This window comes from Camelus ferus, chromosome 6, assembly GCF_009834535.1.
Source record: "Camelus ferus isolate YT-003-E chromosome 6, BCGSAC_Cfer_1.0, whole genome shotgun sequence".
NCBI classification, from domain to species: Eukaryota; Metazoa; Chordata; class Mammalia; order Artiodactyla; family Camelidae; genus Camelus; species Camelus ferus.
In genome coordinates this window covers 28,521,425-28,535,247 of record NC_045701.1, presented here as the reverse complement: position 1 = coordinate 28,535,247, position 13,823 = coordinate 28,521,425, and the positions used below count along the sequence as shown (strand labels likewise).

Below are 13,823 nucleotides of genomic sequence, written 5' to 3'. Positions count from 1 at the left end.
AAGGAAATTTAAATTGCTACTGCTCAGAAGGTAAAGGTTTTCCAATTGTTTAGGATATAAATACTTCCAATCAAGTTCCTGGATAAAATCTTACAATCTTGATTTGTATAGTTTGTGGCAAAATCCAAATCAAACTGCAGTCATGAGAAAGAAAGAAGACTCTGGGAAGAAGCAAACTGTTTTTCTGAGCTGCCTTAGGAACAGCTAGAATGCGTTTAACAAGCACAAATCAAACCTGGAGGCTAGTCCCACAGCACCAAGGAGAAGGCAGAATGACGTTCCAGCATCCCTGAGTGGACCAGCACAGAGGTGGCTGTGCTAACATGTGCACGATTACAGCCTTCGTGGGAGGCTGTCATTGTTTGGAATGCCTTTTAACAGTTGCCTTCAGAGCTAGTCTGCTCAATAAAACCAGTGACTCTATTTGTATTTTAAAAAAGGAGCTTTTAGCTTTCAGAATAAGGAAAGGAATCTCAATAGGCATGGAGTTCAGAGACGGCCAGAACCAATGAACTTCAGGCACACAGTGACCAATTCGTCTTCAAATGAATTGTGAGCCTTCACTTAAAGGACACAGCAGCAGGAGAGGAGCCCTCATTTGAACTTCACCTTGCATGAAGAAATGGAATTTGTTATCCCTTTGAATTAAAAAATTCTCCACGCTAGTCTGTTCTCGAGAGACCTATGGACTTAATATGTTCAATGTCTGTGTCAGGATTTTTAGAAAATCACATAATTAGATCAACTTTAGAGGCAAACTATTTTGACTGTTGGATTAAAACAGTAAGAATAAGTCAAGCCAGAGGAGAAAAGTGTGCTATCAATGTATCTTGTACAGAGCCAGTCTGATATTCCCCAGTTCTATTTTGTTTTGTTTTGTTTTTCCATCCAGGCAAGGCAAGTGTTTCTTAAACTTCCCTCCAATACTCAGACGTCATTTCTAAGTTTCCTCTCTCTTACTGCATTCATAGTTCCAAGTGCACACTTTTTACTTTAAAGTAATTCATGATTTACTGGAGAGGAACTGCTAACCGCCAATTTATTTAGAAAATTAAAACCTTCCATGATCTTGCTCTTGATTAAACTCTCCGTCATCTCATGATTGTGGGGCCACTGCTCCATGTGGAGTCATCATTTACAGTCCTGGGGCTCCTCCAATCAATATTCTAACTCACACACAGAACTGCCAAGTGCTGGCGCATCACAACATTTCTTAATTAAAATATACCAGGGCGACGGTCAGGAAAGAAGGGTCTTGCAGAGGCTCACTCACTCTCTCAAGGGCTGAGGTGGGATTCCCACCAGTGGATGCTGAGAGAGTATTTTCCACAGAGTTGGACGACTCAAGTCGTGATCAGCTACCCGGGCTACCTCACAAGGGTCCTCAACACTTCTAAAAGCATCATTTTGAAGTGATTTGCAATTAATTAATCTCCACAAGCCCTCTTTTGGGACTGGGCAATCATTTTATTGCTACAGTGGAAATGAGAACCTTAACACGGGAGAAGATGCAGTCAAAACTTCCTTGGGGAAGATTTTAACTCTGAGTTTCTTTACTCCTGACAGAAAGGGAAAGATTGACAAGAGGTTTAGAGTGGTGGGTGAATTCTGATGTAAAAGAAGAGAGCAAAACATAGCCTGCTTTTTAAAACTCTTCTATCTATTGCCAAAAAAGTTAAAAACGTGTTGTTCCCTGATTATTCAACTTAGCTAGATGACTCCTGAAACTGAGGTACCACCTTGACAACTCTGTCTTCCCTCTATTTTCCAACACCATATCATAGAAAGGCATTCTAAGTTTGAAACTACAAGGCTCAAGTTTTAAAATGGGGTTAAAGCCTGTGATACGAGGCTTTAAAATTCTGATCTCACTATAAAGTGCTAGAACGGAATGTGATAGCCCGCAGGTCACTGACATTTGATCACTCTGCTCAGCCGTGACATCACCCATGAGTAAGGTAAGGCCAGTGTATTTATTCTATAACTTGAAAGGTGTATTGACTTTGCCTGGCTCCAAGAAATAGGGTATGTTGAACAAACTTTGATGATCTTACTTCTAAGGGAAAAATAAAATAGTGAGAAAATATCATTTGTTATTTTTAAATGGCCTTCCAAAAATGCAAGTAAAAACAAATGGCCAAACATCCTTTTATTACAGAGAAAGCCCTTCTCCCACCTGTATGGAGAGACGTGCTGGGGAGAAATATAAAAATATCACCTTCTTGGCAAATAATGCCTTCTAAAACTAAGCTCTGTATCCTTATAACCAGAAACCATAAATAAAAAATGAAAAGTCAGTGAGAGAGGGAAGGTGTATCTCCAGGTCCTGAATGCTCACAGTGCCAAAACAACAGTGGACTCGAAAGGATTAAAAAATCGTGTCAAGAAAGTTCATGGAATCAGAAATCAGGACAGAAGATAATCCATACTAACATCAGACAAAGGAATTCAGGTGAACCAAAAATATGCTGTGTACCGAGATGTTCAGGCGGGAGCTGGGAAGTCACAGAAAATGTCAATACACACAGTGCCAGACAAACAGGCGGGCAGAGGGCTGAATGCATATAAAGAAGCACACCTTCTTCTACGCTACTTCCTGAGCACGTCGGATGTACGTTCCAGAGGGTTTGCATGAAGGAGGCATCCACTTGTATGTTACCATTGGATATTGAGAGATGCTGCAGCAGAAACAGAAATGAGACATGATTTAAATCTGCAGGCCGGTCCTGACAAAAGCAGCTCACCTACAATTTCCAGGACTGACTTCAATAGCCTTCCTGTCATTGGGCTCTTTGTACATAGCCTGTGGGAGACTGCTCCACCCCATCCAGAATCAGCTTCCAAGCGGGACACTGTATTCAGGGCAGAGGAAATATTCAGCTCCAGAGGTGGCAGACAAGCGTTGACTTCATCCCCTCAGCTGGATCCCTGATTCAACAGGAAGTTATAAAATGTCTATTCTTGGTAGGAGAAGGGAACACACAAATGGGAAAAATAACTTCAGCCTTCGGTCTGGGAAAAGTAAACTGTGCTGGCAGGATTGGCACTGAGAAGCTTAAAAATTTACCTCTGACATTTCTCTGATCTGCAGGTATCCCCCCAACTCCCCGCTGTCCCCAACTCCAAGGGCTGGATGTCAGTGATGCTTGCCTTGTGCCATCTTCAGGTGCAAAATCTCACTTGCCTCTTCTAACCACTGTGACATCCCATATGCTGAAACATGTATTTTTTTTCTTCTTCCTCCAACATAAGTTTATGTTTCTTATATCCAACTCTCTCTGGCTTGTTCTTCACTGATGAGAGCTAGACAATGTGATAAACTCACAGTAATCATTGGTAGCTTATGTGTAAATAGGTGGCTTTCTCTAGAAGTGCTGGGGGCTAAATATTTAAGCCAAGTTTGCTTAATCTAACAACAGTACCTTAACCTAAAAACAACAAAAACTAAAAGTTACATTCTCAGCCCCATGATAATCTAGTATGAGAGAGAATTTAATCATGTCTGAAGTATAATGTGTAAAGGCATCTTATGCTACCCAACCTGATGTGGCTCTGTTCTCGGCCATGTATTCCTAAAGGAAACTATTCTGAAAATGAAAGATGCTTGTATATGCATGACTGGGACATTGTGCTGTACACCAGAAACTGACACACTGTAACTGACTGTACTTCAATTAAAAAAAAAAAAAGAGGTACTTACAAGGTATCTTTCAGAGGACACGCTGACAAGGATGAGGTCATCGCCAATTCGAACCTTTTCTCCCTCAGACCTCTGCTTGGAAGCAGGATGTATGGTCCACCAACAGGCTTCACCTACACAAAGGCTCCTTAAGTTAGTGCTTGCTTCATAGATGCCAGGGTCCCTAATTCTGTCCCTCATTCTCTTTCCTCCTAATGAGAATCCCTGAAACACACACACACACACACACACACACACACACACACTCTCTCTCTCTCTCTCTCTCATGCATACTCTAGACCTCAATTTCTATTTATCTATAAGCATTCCCCTTGGCCCCACATCTCCTCTTGACTATGGTTATCATTTTCATTTTCTGTAGAGACAGAAAGACAATGTTTGTACAAGAGTATTGGAGGCCAGAAGTTATAGAAGCCTTTGAATATTTTTAGTATGTGTAGAAAAATGCTTTCTTCACAGGCATCCAGAAATCTTTCAGAATGGACTTCAGTGGTCTTCTGACCACTTACAGACTTTCATTTTTGTTCCACCCCCTCCCCATGAAATTCCACTAAATCATCAGTAATTCCACCAAAAAAATCAGAGATTTTCAAAAGGCCTAAATCTACAAAGATTAAGACAGCAGGTGAGAAGGTAATAGCAAAGAAGAAAAACTGACATTTTGGAAAAAGGAATGTAGACAGATGCTTTTAACCAAGAGAAAGCTAAAACTCAAGTCTTTGGGGAAGAAAATGGATAAGAAGTTGATCTCAAGAAATAAGGCCATTCTTGCTACGTATTCTCCAGAAACTCTCTGGAATTGGAGGTAACAGTTCTTTGTGACGGCAACCATAGAAGACAGGGTTGAAAACAGAAGGTTGGCTAAAAATTTTAAAGGAATATTTAACCTCTGTGTCCTTTCCTTTATCATGCATTCCAGGTGACTCTTCCTCCTCCACCCTACAGAAGATTAGAAGTTAGATCCTCAAATGACAAACCGTTAGAGGGCTGGTTTTGGAAATACCAGGCACTGTCAAACAAGGGAGTAAAGAGTATTGCTGAAAATGGAGAATAATTAAAATTCTATGCCCTGATTAGTAAAACCCCAGATCCTTTCCCTTTGCCTCCATCCCTCAGTTTCCAGAATGCCAGCTGTGAGGCTGACCTCCCCCAACCTGAATTTGAAAATGACTCTTTTGGGAAGCCAAACTACCCAATGTAAAAGATACTGCTGCGTGAGTATCTTCAGTGAGATGCCCAGGTCCCTGCTAGATACCCCCCAGGTGAGGATGAACAGGTGAAAAACCACAGCCGCACAGTCAGGGCTTCCTGACGGCTTTTACCGTCTTGATCTAAACATCAGCTGGGACCAAGGATTACCTGACATGTGAGGAAGGTCTCTCACATGAACAACAGGAACAAACCAAAAAGCGGAGAAAGGGAAAAAACAAAGATTACAGACAGCCAAAGGCAATTTTAAAAAATCTTAGAATTAATAATCTCAGATAAGAAAAAGTAACGTGGATGAAGCGGCTACGCAAGTATCCATAAAGGATTCCTTCAAAGAAAAAGAAAAACTCTTGGATCCTGAAAAAGAGAGAAACAAGTGGGTTAGAGGATAAAGTTGGAAAAAAATCTCCAAAAAAGAAGAACGAAGAAAAACAGATTAGAAACAGGAGTGAAAAGAAAATTAGAAAACCAATCTGGATGATTTCCAGAAAGGAAGAACAGAGAAAACAAAGGGAGGAAATTAACAAAGAGGTAATAGGGAAGCGTCCCCAAGGTTGAAGGGCAAACATTTTCAGACTGAAGAGGCCTGCAGAATGCCTAGCACAGCGGAGAATGAACACACGCACCAGGGCCCACTCCTGCGACACTCAGAACAAGAAGGACCCAGGCCAAGACACAGCACTGTGGAAATGCAGACATCAGGGCAGAAGAGAAGATCTAAGTAGCGCTCAGAAAAAATAAACAGGTCACACACAAAGGATCGGGAATCAGAATGTAGACATCTCAACTGCCAGACCACAAGCTAGAAGAAAACAGAAGAGTCCTCAGGATGCTGAGGAGAAAAAAAATCCCAATGTAGAATACTGTTACGAATTACTTGTGAAGCTGGAATTAAGAAATATTCAGATAACAATTACCTCCCATGGAGCTTTTCTGTAAAAACTGCCAGATAACGGGCTCCACCAAAGGGATGTGATAAACCAAGAAGAGAAAAAAATGTGAGCTCTAAGAAACAGAATCTTGGAGAGAGGAAACAGGGATTTCCTGGATGAGGGTGGACGTTTCTAAGAAGATGAAACTGAGGATAGCTACTGTGACTGAATCCCTACTCAGGGGAGAGTTTCTGTTCTGTGGGGCAGTTTAGAAATGAATGACTAGGTCACAGAAAATCAAACAAACAAACACGGCAATCATTAAACACTGGAAAACTCAAAAGTAATACGATAAAGTGAACTGATTATAGTATATCATGAGTTTCATTTGCAAATAAAAGTCACAGCTACATCCATGTAAGTAGTTAATATTGATTTGGTAGTTACTTAAGAAACTGATGACAATCTATGGGAAGGAGGGAAACAGAAGGCAAGGGAGAGTGGAGACCAAGAGCTAAATTTTTATTATTCATTTAGGACATCAATAGATCATACCTAATCTGGAAAGAATAACTAAAGAGCAGTCAACTGTGTGACATACACAAGTGGGGAACATCCTAGAGGAGCTGCCCCGAGAGGCAGGGATCCAGAACGGGGAGGCAGGGTGGTGGGGCAGGAGACTGATGTTTTCAATAAGCCTCAGAGCACTGTTTCTCTTCAAACTATGTATAAGTATGGCTTTGATTTACTTTGGTTAAATAACTGTGATCATTTGGATTATAATTTGGCTGAACTTAAAATTTCATGACAGAAGAGGTTGGCCTCTGCATCTGAAGGGGAAAGTGACATGTACATCCATCACATGCTCTGGACCACTGAGGGGCACCAGGATGAAGGTGGTCCTAGAAGCACGTGGAAGAAGAGCATCCTTGCTCCCTCGCCTTCTCCTGGGAGCAGGGCAGTGGTCTGGAGCCCAGGGTTGGGCCGATCCGTGAATCAATAGGATGTGTATGGGCCAGTTCAAGTTCCCAAAATACCCCCCCCCCCAAAAAAAGAGTATTTGTAGTGGGTCTTTTTCATTTTTTTCCTTCCAATTATAAAGCTATGTTTAAAATAAAAGCAACAATAAAAACTTTAGAAAAAGAGAAAAGAAAGAAGCCAGTAAGCAAAATCCAGGGCAAAATGGTCATTAGTTCTGTTAGGTCAGTCAAATCATTATTATCCATTGTGTGTGTGTGTGGGGGGGTGATTTCCAGAAATGTTCAAGAAACTGCTTCCAAACTCCTCACATCCTCCTAGAGATTCAACTCAACTACAGAGCATTTTACTTGTTTTCAACTCAGAAGAGGTGTCTGAGCCAAAAGCGCGTTCACAGAATGAGCTGGGTAAGAAGCAATGCTGTTCTGTTGGATCCCGAGTGACTTTCCTCCTGGCGTGAGAAAACTCATGCAGGCAATACTGAACCACGTCTGAGCTGGATGGGCATTCTCCTCCCTGAAAGAGAAGCTGGCCTTCTTCAAGGAGAATACGAAATGGGTTGGAGGTGAGGGAGGTAAAACAAACTATTTTAGGTTCTAGCTTTTCATGAACCCTTTCCTGATCAACCCTTTCCTCCCATCTTTCTGCCAAAGTCAGCTTCTGATCAGCCAGCTTGAACTTGGGTCAGCGCATGTTTCCCTTGTCTGTCAGCAGAATTCACACTGTGTCTGATATTACAAATTTAGGAAAAAAAGTGCTGGAAAGAGTTAATAGTCTCTAATATTTCCCCTCTTTTTATTGGCGGCTCTAATAATTAAACACAATAGCTTTCCTGAACACACGACCAGAAAGTGGTCTCTCTCAATTTCCTCGCGTCTCTCCAAAAGTCTAAAGTGGTTTTACTGGTACAAATAGAATGGCCACATGTGACTTTTCCGATAACGTGCTCCAAGACTGACTGCTGATTTATATTTAGAGGCCAACTTACACTCAGCATGTGTGGCACTTCACTCATTTTGTAATTTTCAGCAAAGGTTGACAACACCTTAGAGGAAATTATAGTTTAAGAATAACACTTCAGTTGAAAACAAAGCAACCTCAAATCAAATTCAAATAAAATCTTATTTTAGGGAAAAAAAACTAGTGGGCTGAGGCAGGCCCACTCTTTTACTCTGAACAAAAAGGAGAGGAGAGGAAGGGGTTCTTCTCGGGCGTTCTTGGATACCACTGCACATGATGCAGAAACAGGAGGTGCACATGGCTTAAACTCTAGATTTTTTTTTTCCAGAGCATCTATAAAACTGGACAATCTGGATCATTCCCTTATGAACTGACATAGTATTAGAACAACCAAGTGGTCTTTGTCCTTCTTTGGCTACCCAACATGGAACTCCCCTCTTATTTGGGGTAAAATGTCATGATATTAAGGATTGCCCCCAAGTTAGATTCCTCCTGACCTAGGCTGTTTGCCCTTCCCTGGCCTCTATTTGTGCCCATTTTCTAAGCCTGGGGCTCAGCTTCAGAACAGGTCTATGCAACATCCTTCCAGTAAACTCTCATTCTGATTGAGTTAATGCAATCAGTTTCTGCTGAAACCAAGAATTTTGATCAGAGCATACCCAACCTCTAAATGCACAGAAATTACATATGTATTGCCCTTGACAGCGAGTCAGAGCATCCACGAATATTTCCAGGCACAGGGAGCATCCTGTATCTTGAGGCCAGCTGTTCCCCTGCTGGATAATTGCAGATGTTACAAAGTAGTTTCTTTCATTGGGGTGAAATGGGCCTCTTTTCAACATTTATCCATTGCTCTACTGATCTCTGGAATAACCCACAGCAAGTCAGCCCCTTCTTTGATACTATAAGGATAACTATTTGTTGATAGTTATCTCAGTCCTCTGTTCATCATTTCTGGTTTCCAGGGAGAGCCTGCATTAACCTGGTCACCACCTTCCTTAGGGTCCACTTGACTGTCATTATTTTTGACTGAACCCAAAAAACCAAAAAAACAAAACATCAGTGTTTGCCAAAGTACATGATGTATTGTACTGGTGGTAGAGGGCATTAAACAACATTGAATCACATAGTGAGGAACTTCTTTTATTACATTCAAGCCTTCTGACTCTACCAGAAAGTTTTAAGTTTGGAGCTTGTTTATCATGAACACTTTACTAATATTTGCCAACATCTCTTAAATTCTTTAGTGATGTGGTTTCCTCTTCATTATATTTACTTTTATGGCAAGCAATTATCATTTTCCCAGTTATTGCAATGATATTAGTTTTATCTATAAAATTTTAATTACAAAAGTAAGTAAATTTAAAGAAAATATAAAGTAAATGATAACAAAAGTAATGCACAGGGATGGCCCAAACCATGATGATGTCATTGACTAACATCTGGGAAACACTGCTTTAAGAATAGCTGGTTCTCTGCAGAATAAAATGGGGCCACTCTTTTGATCTAGACACTGTACCTCATTATGCCAGCCCTTATGCTATCTTTTTTTTTTTAAGCAGTTATTCATTACCATCAATTTCATCAGGGATAACTTCTCTACTTATTTGCAGTAGCTAACCCTAAAAACTGTTTTTCTTTGAGGCTCTGCCAGACTGTGGTTAAAGCATTATGTTCTCCCTCATTCTTAGTTCCTATTTTCCATCACTTAGTCTTAGTCTTAGTCTTAGTCTTAGTCTTAGTCTTAGTCTTAGTCTTAGTCTTAGTCTTAGTCTTATTCTTATTCTTATTCTTATTCTTATTCTTATTATCCTCCTCCAATGTTTTATCAGACCTACTTCTTGACCAGGTTGGTTTGGAATCCCAAATGACTAACATTCAGCATCCTTCTCAAAAGCCCTCAGCCCAAGACCCCATGGAGCAGTAGACGTGTGCATGTGGGCTTACCTGTGGCATGTTCGCGTAGACCTACATCAAAGGCAAGTTTATCTGTCTGGGATCTCGATGTAGTCAAGCATGTTAGATACTGTGGAACAAGAGCAGATGCTAGTGAAATCATACTCTCCTGTCAAATCTTGGCACCTCACCACAAGTTGGCTTCTAGTTGTCAATTTCAACATTGAGCTACTATGGAAAGGACTTGTTTATCTTGTTCATTGCCACAATGCTTCTGGGACATACTTCTATAATATATTTAAAACCTCAAAGATGTTCTTAACTGATGACCCAGTGATTTACATTGTAGTACTGTATATTATAGAAATAAGTTTGAAATATTGAATTATTAAATATGCTTTAGTTCAAAGATACTCTAAGAAGCTTTAAACTGGGAACAATATACATAGAAAATAGGTGATTAACAATAATAGACTGGGGTTTCAAAATGTAGAATAGATAAACAAAATTATACTGTATAGCACAGGGAAATATATACAAGATCTTATGGTAGCTCACGGCAAAAAAAAATGTGACAATGAATATATATATGTTCATGTATAACTGAAAAATTGTGCTGTAAACTGGAATTTGACACAACATTGTAAAATGACTATAACTCAATAAAAAAAACAATAATAGAAAGGTTGATAAACTTTGGTACATCATTTTATGGAGTATTATGTTACCACTAAGAGTGTTTGTCACGAGTGTGTAACAGCATGGAACATATACAAAACAGTGCACGTATGCAAAATTTAAATGCCTTACAATCAGGCTAAAAGGAATGACACCAAACTGACAAGTTGTCTTTGGACAGTGGGAGCAACCATGATGACTTTCCTATTTCTATTTATTTTGTTTTTCAAATTTTCTATGAGCTTTGACATTTCTCAGATTGTCTATTGTTTTCTAATTATAAAAATACAGGTGCATATACAACTTAAACACTATTTAAAAATAACTTAATAAAGGACAAAAAATCCATGGCCTGTTCCCCGTCCCCTTTATTGACAGGCACAGAAGGTGGTCTCAGAATTAGACGGGGAGGCAGATATGCCCTTGGCACACGCGTCCTGAATGATACTTCCAGCTGTCTGCAATGGGAAAACCGAGAATCATAGCTTTGGACAAAGCCGTCTCTCACAGGCTTTATTCTCACAGCTGCTCCTAAAAGGAATCAGCCAGGGAAGTGGGTATAGCTCAGTGGTAGCGTGCATGCTTAGCATGCACGAGGTCCTGGGTTCAATCCCCAGCACCTCCATTTAAAAAAATAAATTAAATAAACCTAATTACTCCCTCCCCCCAAAACAAAGTAACAACAAGAACAACAAAAACCAAAGATCTGTAAGGAACAGGCCAACGTGGAGTTGATGTTAACCGTAAGTGGGATTTCTTGGGAGTGGGAGGCAATAAATCTAATGATAAATAACGTAAGCATTTCTAGCTCTAACACAAGTTTTCAGAGTCAAGAGAAGTGTACCATTTGTGATTTTGTTTATTCTTTTTAGGTAGAAAAAGAGAGGTGCTAGGGATTTATTTACCCTCTAAGAAGCATCAGATCATCCCCTCTCAATTCTAGAGACTGCCAGCGTACCAAGTTTCCCCACTCTAATGTCCCCCTCTCCTGCTCAGATATCCTTCCATTTGGTCATTTTCATTCTTTGTCCTTTGCCACGAGGGACTATAACAGATGAATGTTCAGGCTGAAAAGGTCAACTTCTTACCAGTGCTCAGGAAAAAAAAAATGCTGCAATAAATAAATAATTTAAGAGGCAGCTACTGCTCTCCCTGCCAAACTGACAGTTCAAGCTTGGAGCAGAACTTTGCAGCACGCTGCAGGTGTAAATGTGTGAAAGAAAAGTCTTGAATTAATGGAACAGTTTTCCACTAGGGCTGGAGAAAGAAATCGTCCTTACGCTGATTGCAGGCGAGAATGACACACGTAGGACTGGGAGTAAACGTTATTAGAGTTGGCACATGTTATACTTGGTTGAGATCGTGATATTCCTCTTAAAACTCCCTGCAGAAGAACGCTGCAATATCTGTATTTTACAAGTTGTATTTATTTATATCTTGAAAAAACTGTTAAGTGGCATTGATTACCACCATTTCGGTTATTTCTGGTTCTTGATCCCTGATTAGGTACAGCCTGATCTGCCTTCTGTGACTACTTTGCTCCTTTCCTTCCTCCTGCCTCTGGATGAACATAATACCTTCAAATTCTTCCAGGACCGAAGGCACCAGATACCATCCTGGCTCCGTTAGCTGGTTTAAAGAGGAGAAATTCCACAAAAATCCCATTTGATTGCTTCTCCTCCTATGCTGGTTACCCTTGTATACTCAAGTAATCAGTTACTCCATGGTTTATCTGATCATCCATTCAACAGATATTTACTGAGTGGCTAGTATGTCAAGGCACTGCGCTTGGTCGAGTTAGGGTGAGTTAAATTAAAAAAAAAAACAAAGAGGTGGTCTTTTTTCTCAGGGAGCGGGAAAGAAGGTGGTCAGACATTAAAGCAAACACAAATATAACACTGCAAACTGAGGTAAGCCATAGGAAGGAAACACTAAGATGATAACATGCTATCATTTACATTCCAAATGACTCCCTCTGATCATGTCACCTGATCTAGACACTAGCTGGTTCCCTGACCTTTCTCCCCTCCTCATCTCTCCTCTCCTCCTTGAATGGGGAAAGGAGATCAGATGTGCTTACCATTCCGCTGAAAGAGTGCCGCAGGAGAATCGCGTGGCCGTACAGCAGGGTCCTGTGGCCACCGCCTTGTGCTGCCTGTGGGGAAGGAGGGAGAAATAGGTCAGCGCTGGCCAGGCCTGGCCTCTCTGAGGGCAAGCAGCACAAGAATTCTTGGAAGACAGACTACAAAGAGAAGACCCATCGCGAAGCTCCCAAGAAATTCATTCTAGAAGCGAGTGGCCAGCCTACAGGCGGGGGGGGAGACTCGTAACCACAGCCATGCAACATCCTCGGAGAGGGTGAGTGGGGCCACACCTCTTCTCCGAAATGGCCCCTGCCCGGGATCAGCAGAAACCCAGAGCTGTTCTACCAGAGAAGCACGTAAATGAGACAGGTACTGCTTACCTTCCTTTGAAACTTCTCAGAAGCGTTCAGAGTGAGAGAGAGAAACAAATGTGATGTAACTACAGCCTAGTGACAGGAAGGCAGCTTGTGGGGCAGGCATGTGGTCACAGCCTGTGCCTTGTGGTCTCTTACCTCCAAGGCACTCGTGCCTCCCATCCACTCACTTAAATAGGTCCTGTTACCCAGACATCATCCATGAGAGATGGCTCTGAAATCAGTGATGCAGAACTAGATTCTCCAGTCAAGGGACTGACTCGGTGCTCTCTCTCTGCCTTGCCAGGTAGCTCAACCAGTGGAAGAGGCACAAGAGGAAGAGACAGCCCAACATAAAGACACCAGCGCCTGCATCTGACTTTTCCCCCAAATCTAATTCACATACCACAATCTCAACTGAACCGTACGTGATATGAGATGAAACTATTGTTGATTCCAGTTATAGGTGAGCAGGTAACATGGAAAACTGAAATCTACAAAAAATCCTAGAATTTTCTTTTTGGCATCAACATTTTCAATGTTTACTTAAATCTCTCCCCGTCACGTTAACTTGTCGTCAGAGACAGTCACAATGTTTTTGGATCACACACCCCTTTTAGGAGAAAATATTTGAGCATAAGCCCCCATTCCTAAATATGCACAAAAAGAAAAGCTCAAAGCCTGAGATTAAAAGGAATCCTTTGTTTTCCTTCCACCTGCCAAGGGCACCTCTTATGCACCGTCTTTTACTTAGCACTACAGACCAGCAGCCCAAGGGGCGGGTTTGAGGATGGCTCCTCTCCCGTGTCCACCCCCAATCAGGGCCTCGCGCGATGAAGGGGGAGGCTGGTGGAGTGGAAAGAAGGTAGAGGTCTGGAGAGGAAGGCCTGGAGTAATTCTATTTCAACTCTATTTGGATTAACAGAATCGCTCTGTCAAAGGGATGATTTTTCATGTCATACAACAAGCCTAAAGAAAAGGAAAAAGATAAATGTGGTATCATGTTTTTAAAAAAAGCTGATAACTATATACCAGTGTGGCTGTGGTTTTCCCACAGCTGTGGAGATATTTAAGTCTTCTCCAGACTTTAATA

At 41.2% G+C, this 13,823-nt stretch overlaps 1 protein-coding gene across 10 annotated transcripts in view; it reads right to left on the bottom strand.

Annotated features, from left to right (window-relative positions):
* Positions 1-13,823, bottom strand: part of RYR3 (ryanodine receptor 3) — a 499,181-nt gene that overhangs the window by 277,321 nt on the left and 208,037 nt on the right. For 9 of the 10 annotated variants that reach the window (XM_032481567.1, XM_032481577.1, XM_032481568.1 and 6 more), the window contains exons 4-7: positions 12,374-12,448; positions 9,667-9,745; positions 3,701-3,813; positions 2,579-2,678 (exon numbers count right to left, since the gene is read on the bottom strand). In XM_032481567.1, the coding sequence (XP_032337458.1) occupies positions 2,579-2,678; positions 3,701-3,813; positions 9,667-9,745; positions 12,374-12,448 (367 nt within the window). Of the gene's footprint in view, positions 1-2,578; positions 2,679-3,700; positions 3,814-9,666; positions 9,746-12,373; positions 12,449-12,757; positions 12,770-13,823 lie in introns of all 10 variants that reach the window. The other variant, XM_032481566.1, reaches the window with a different exon arrangement.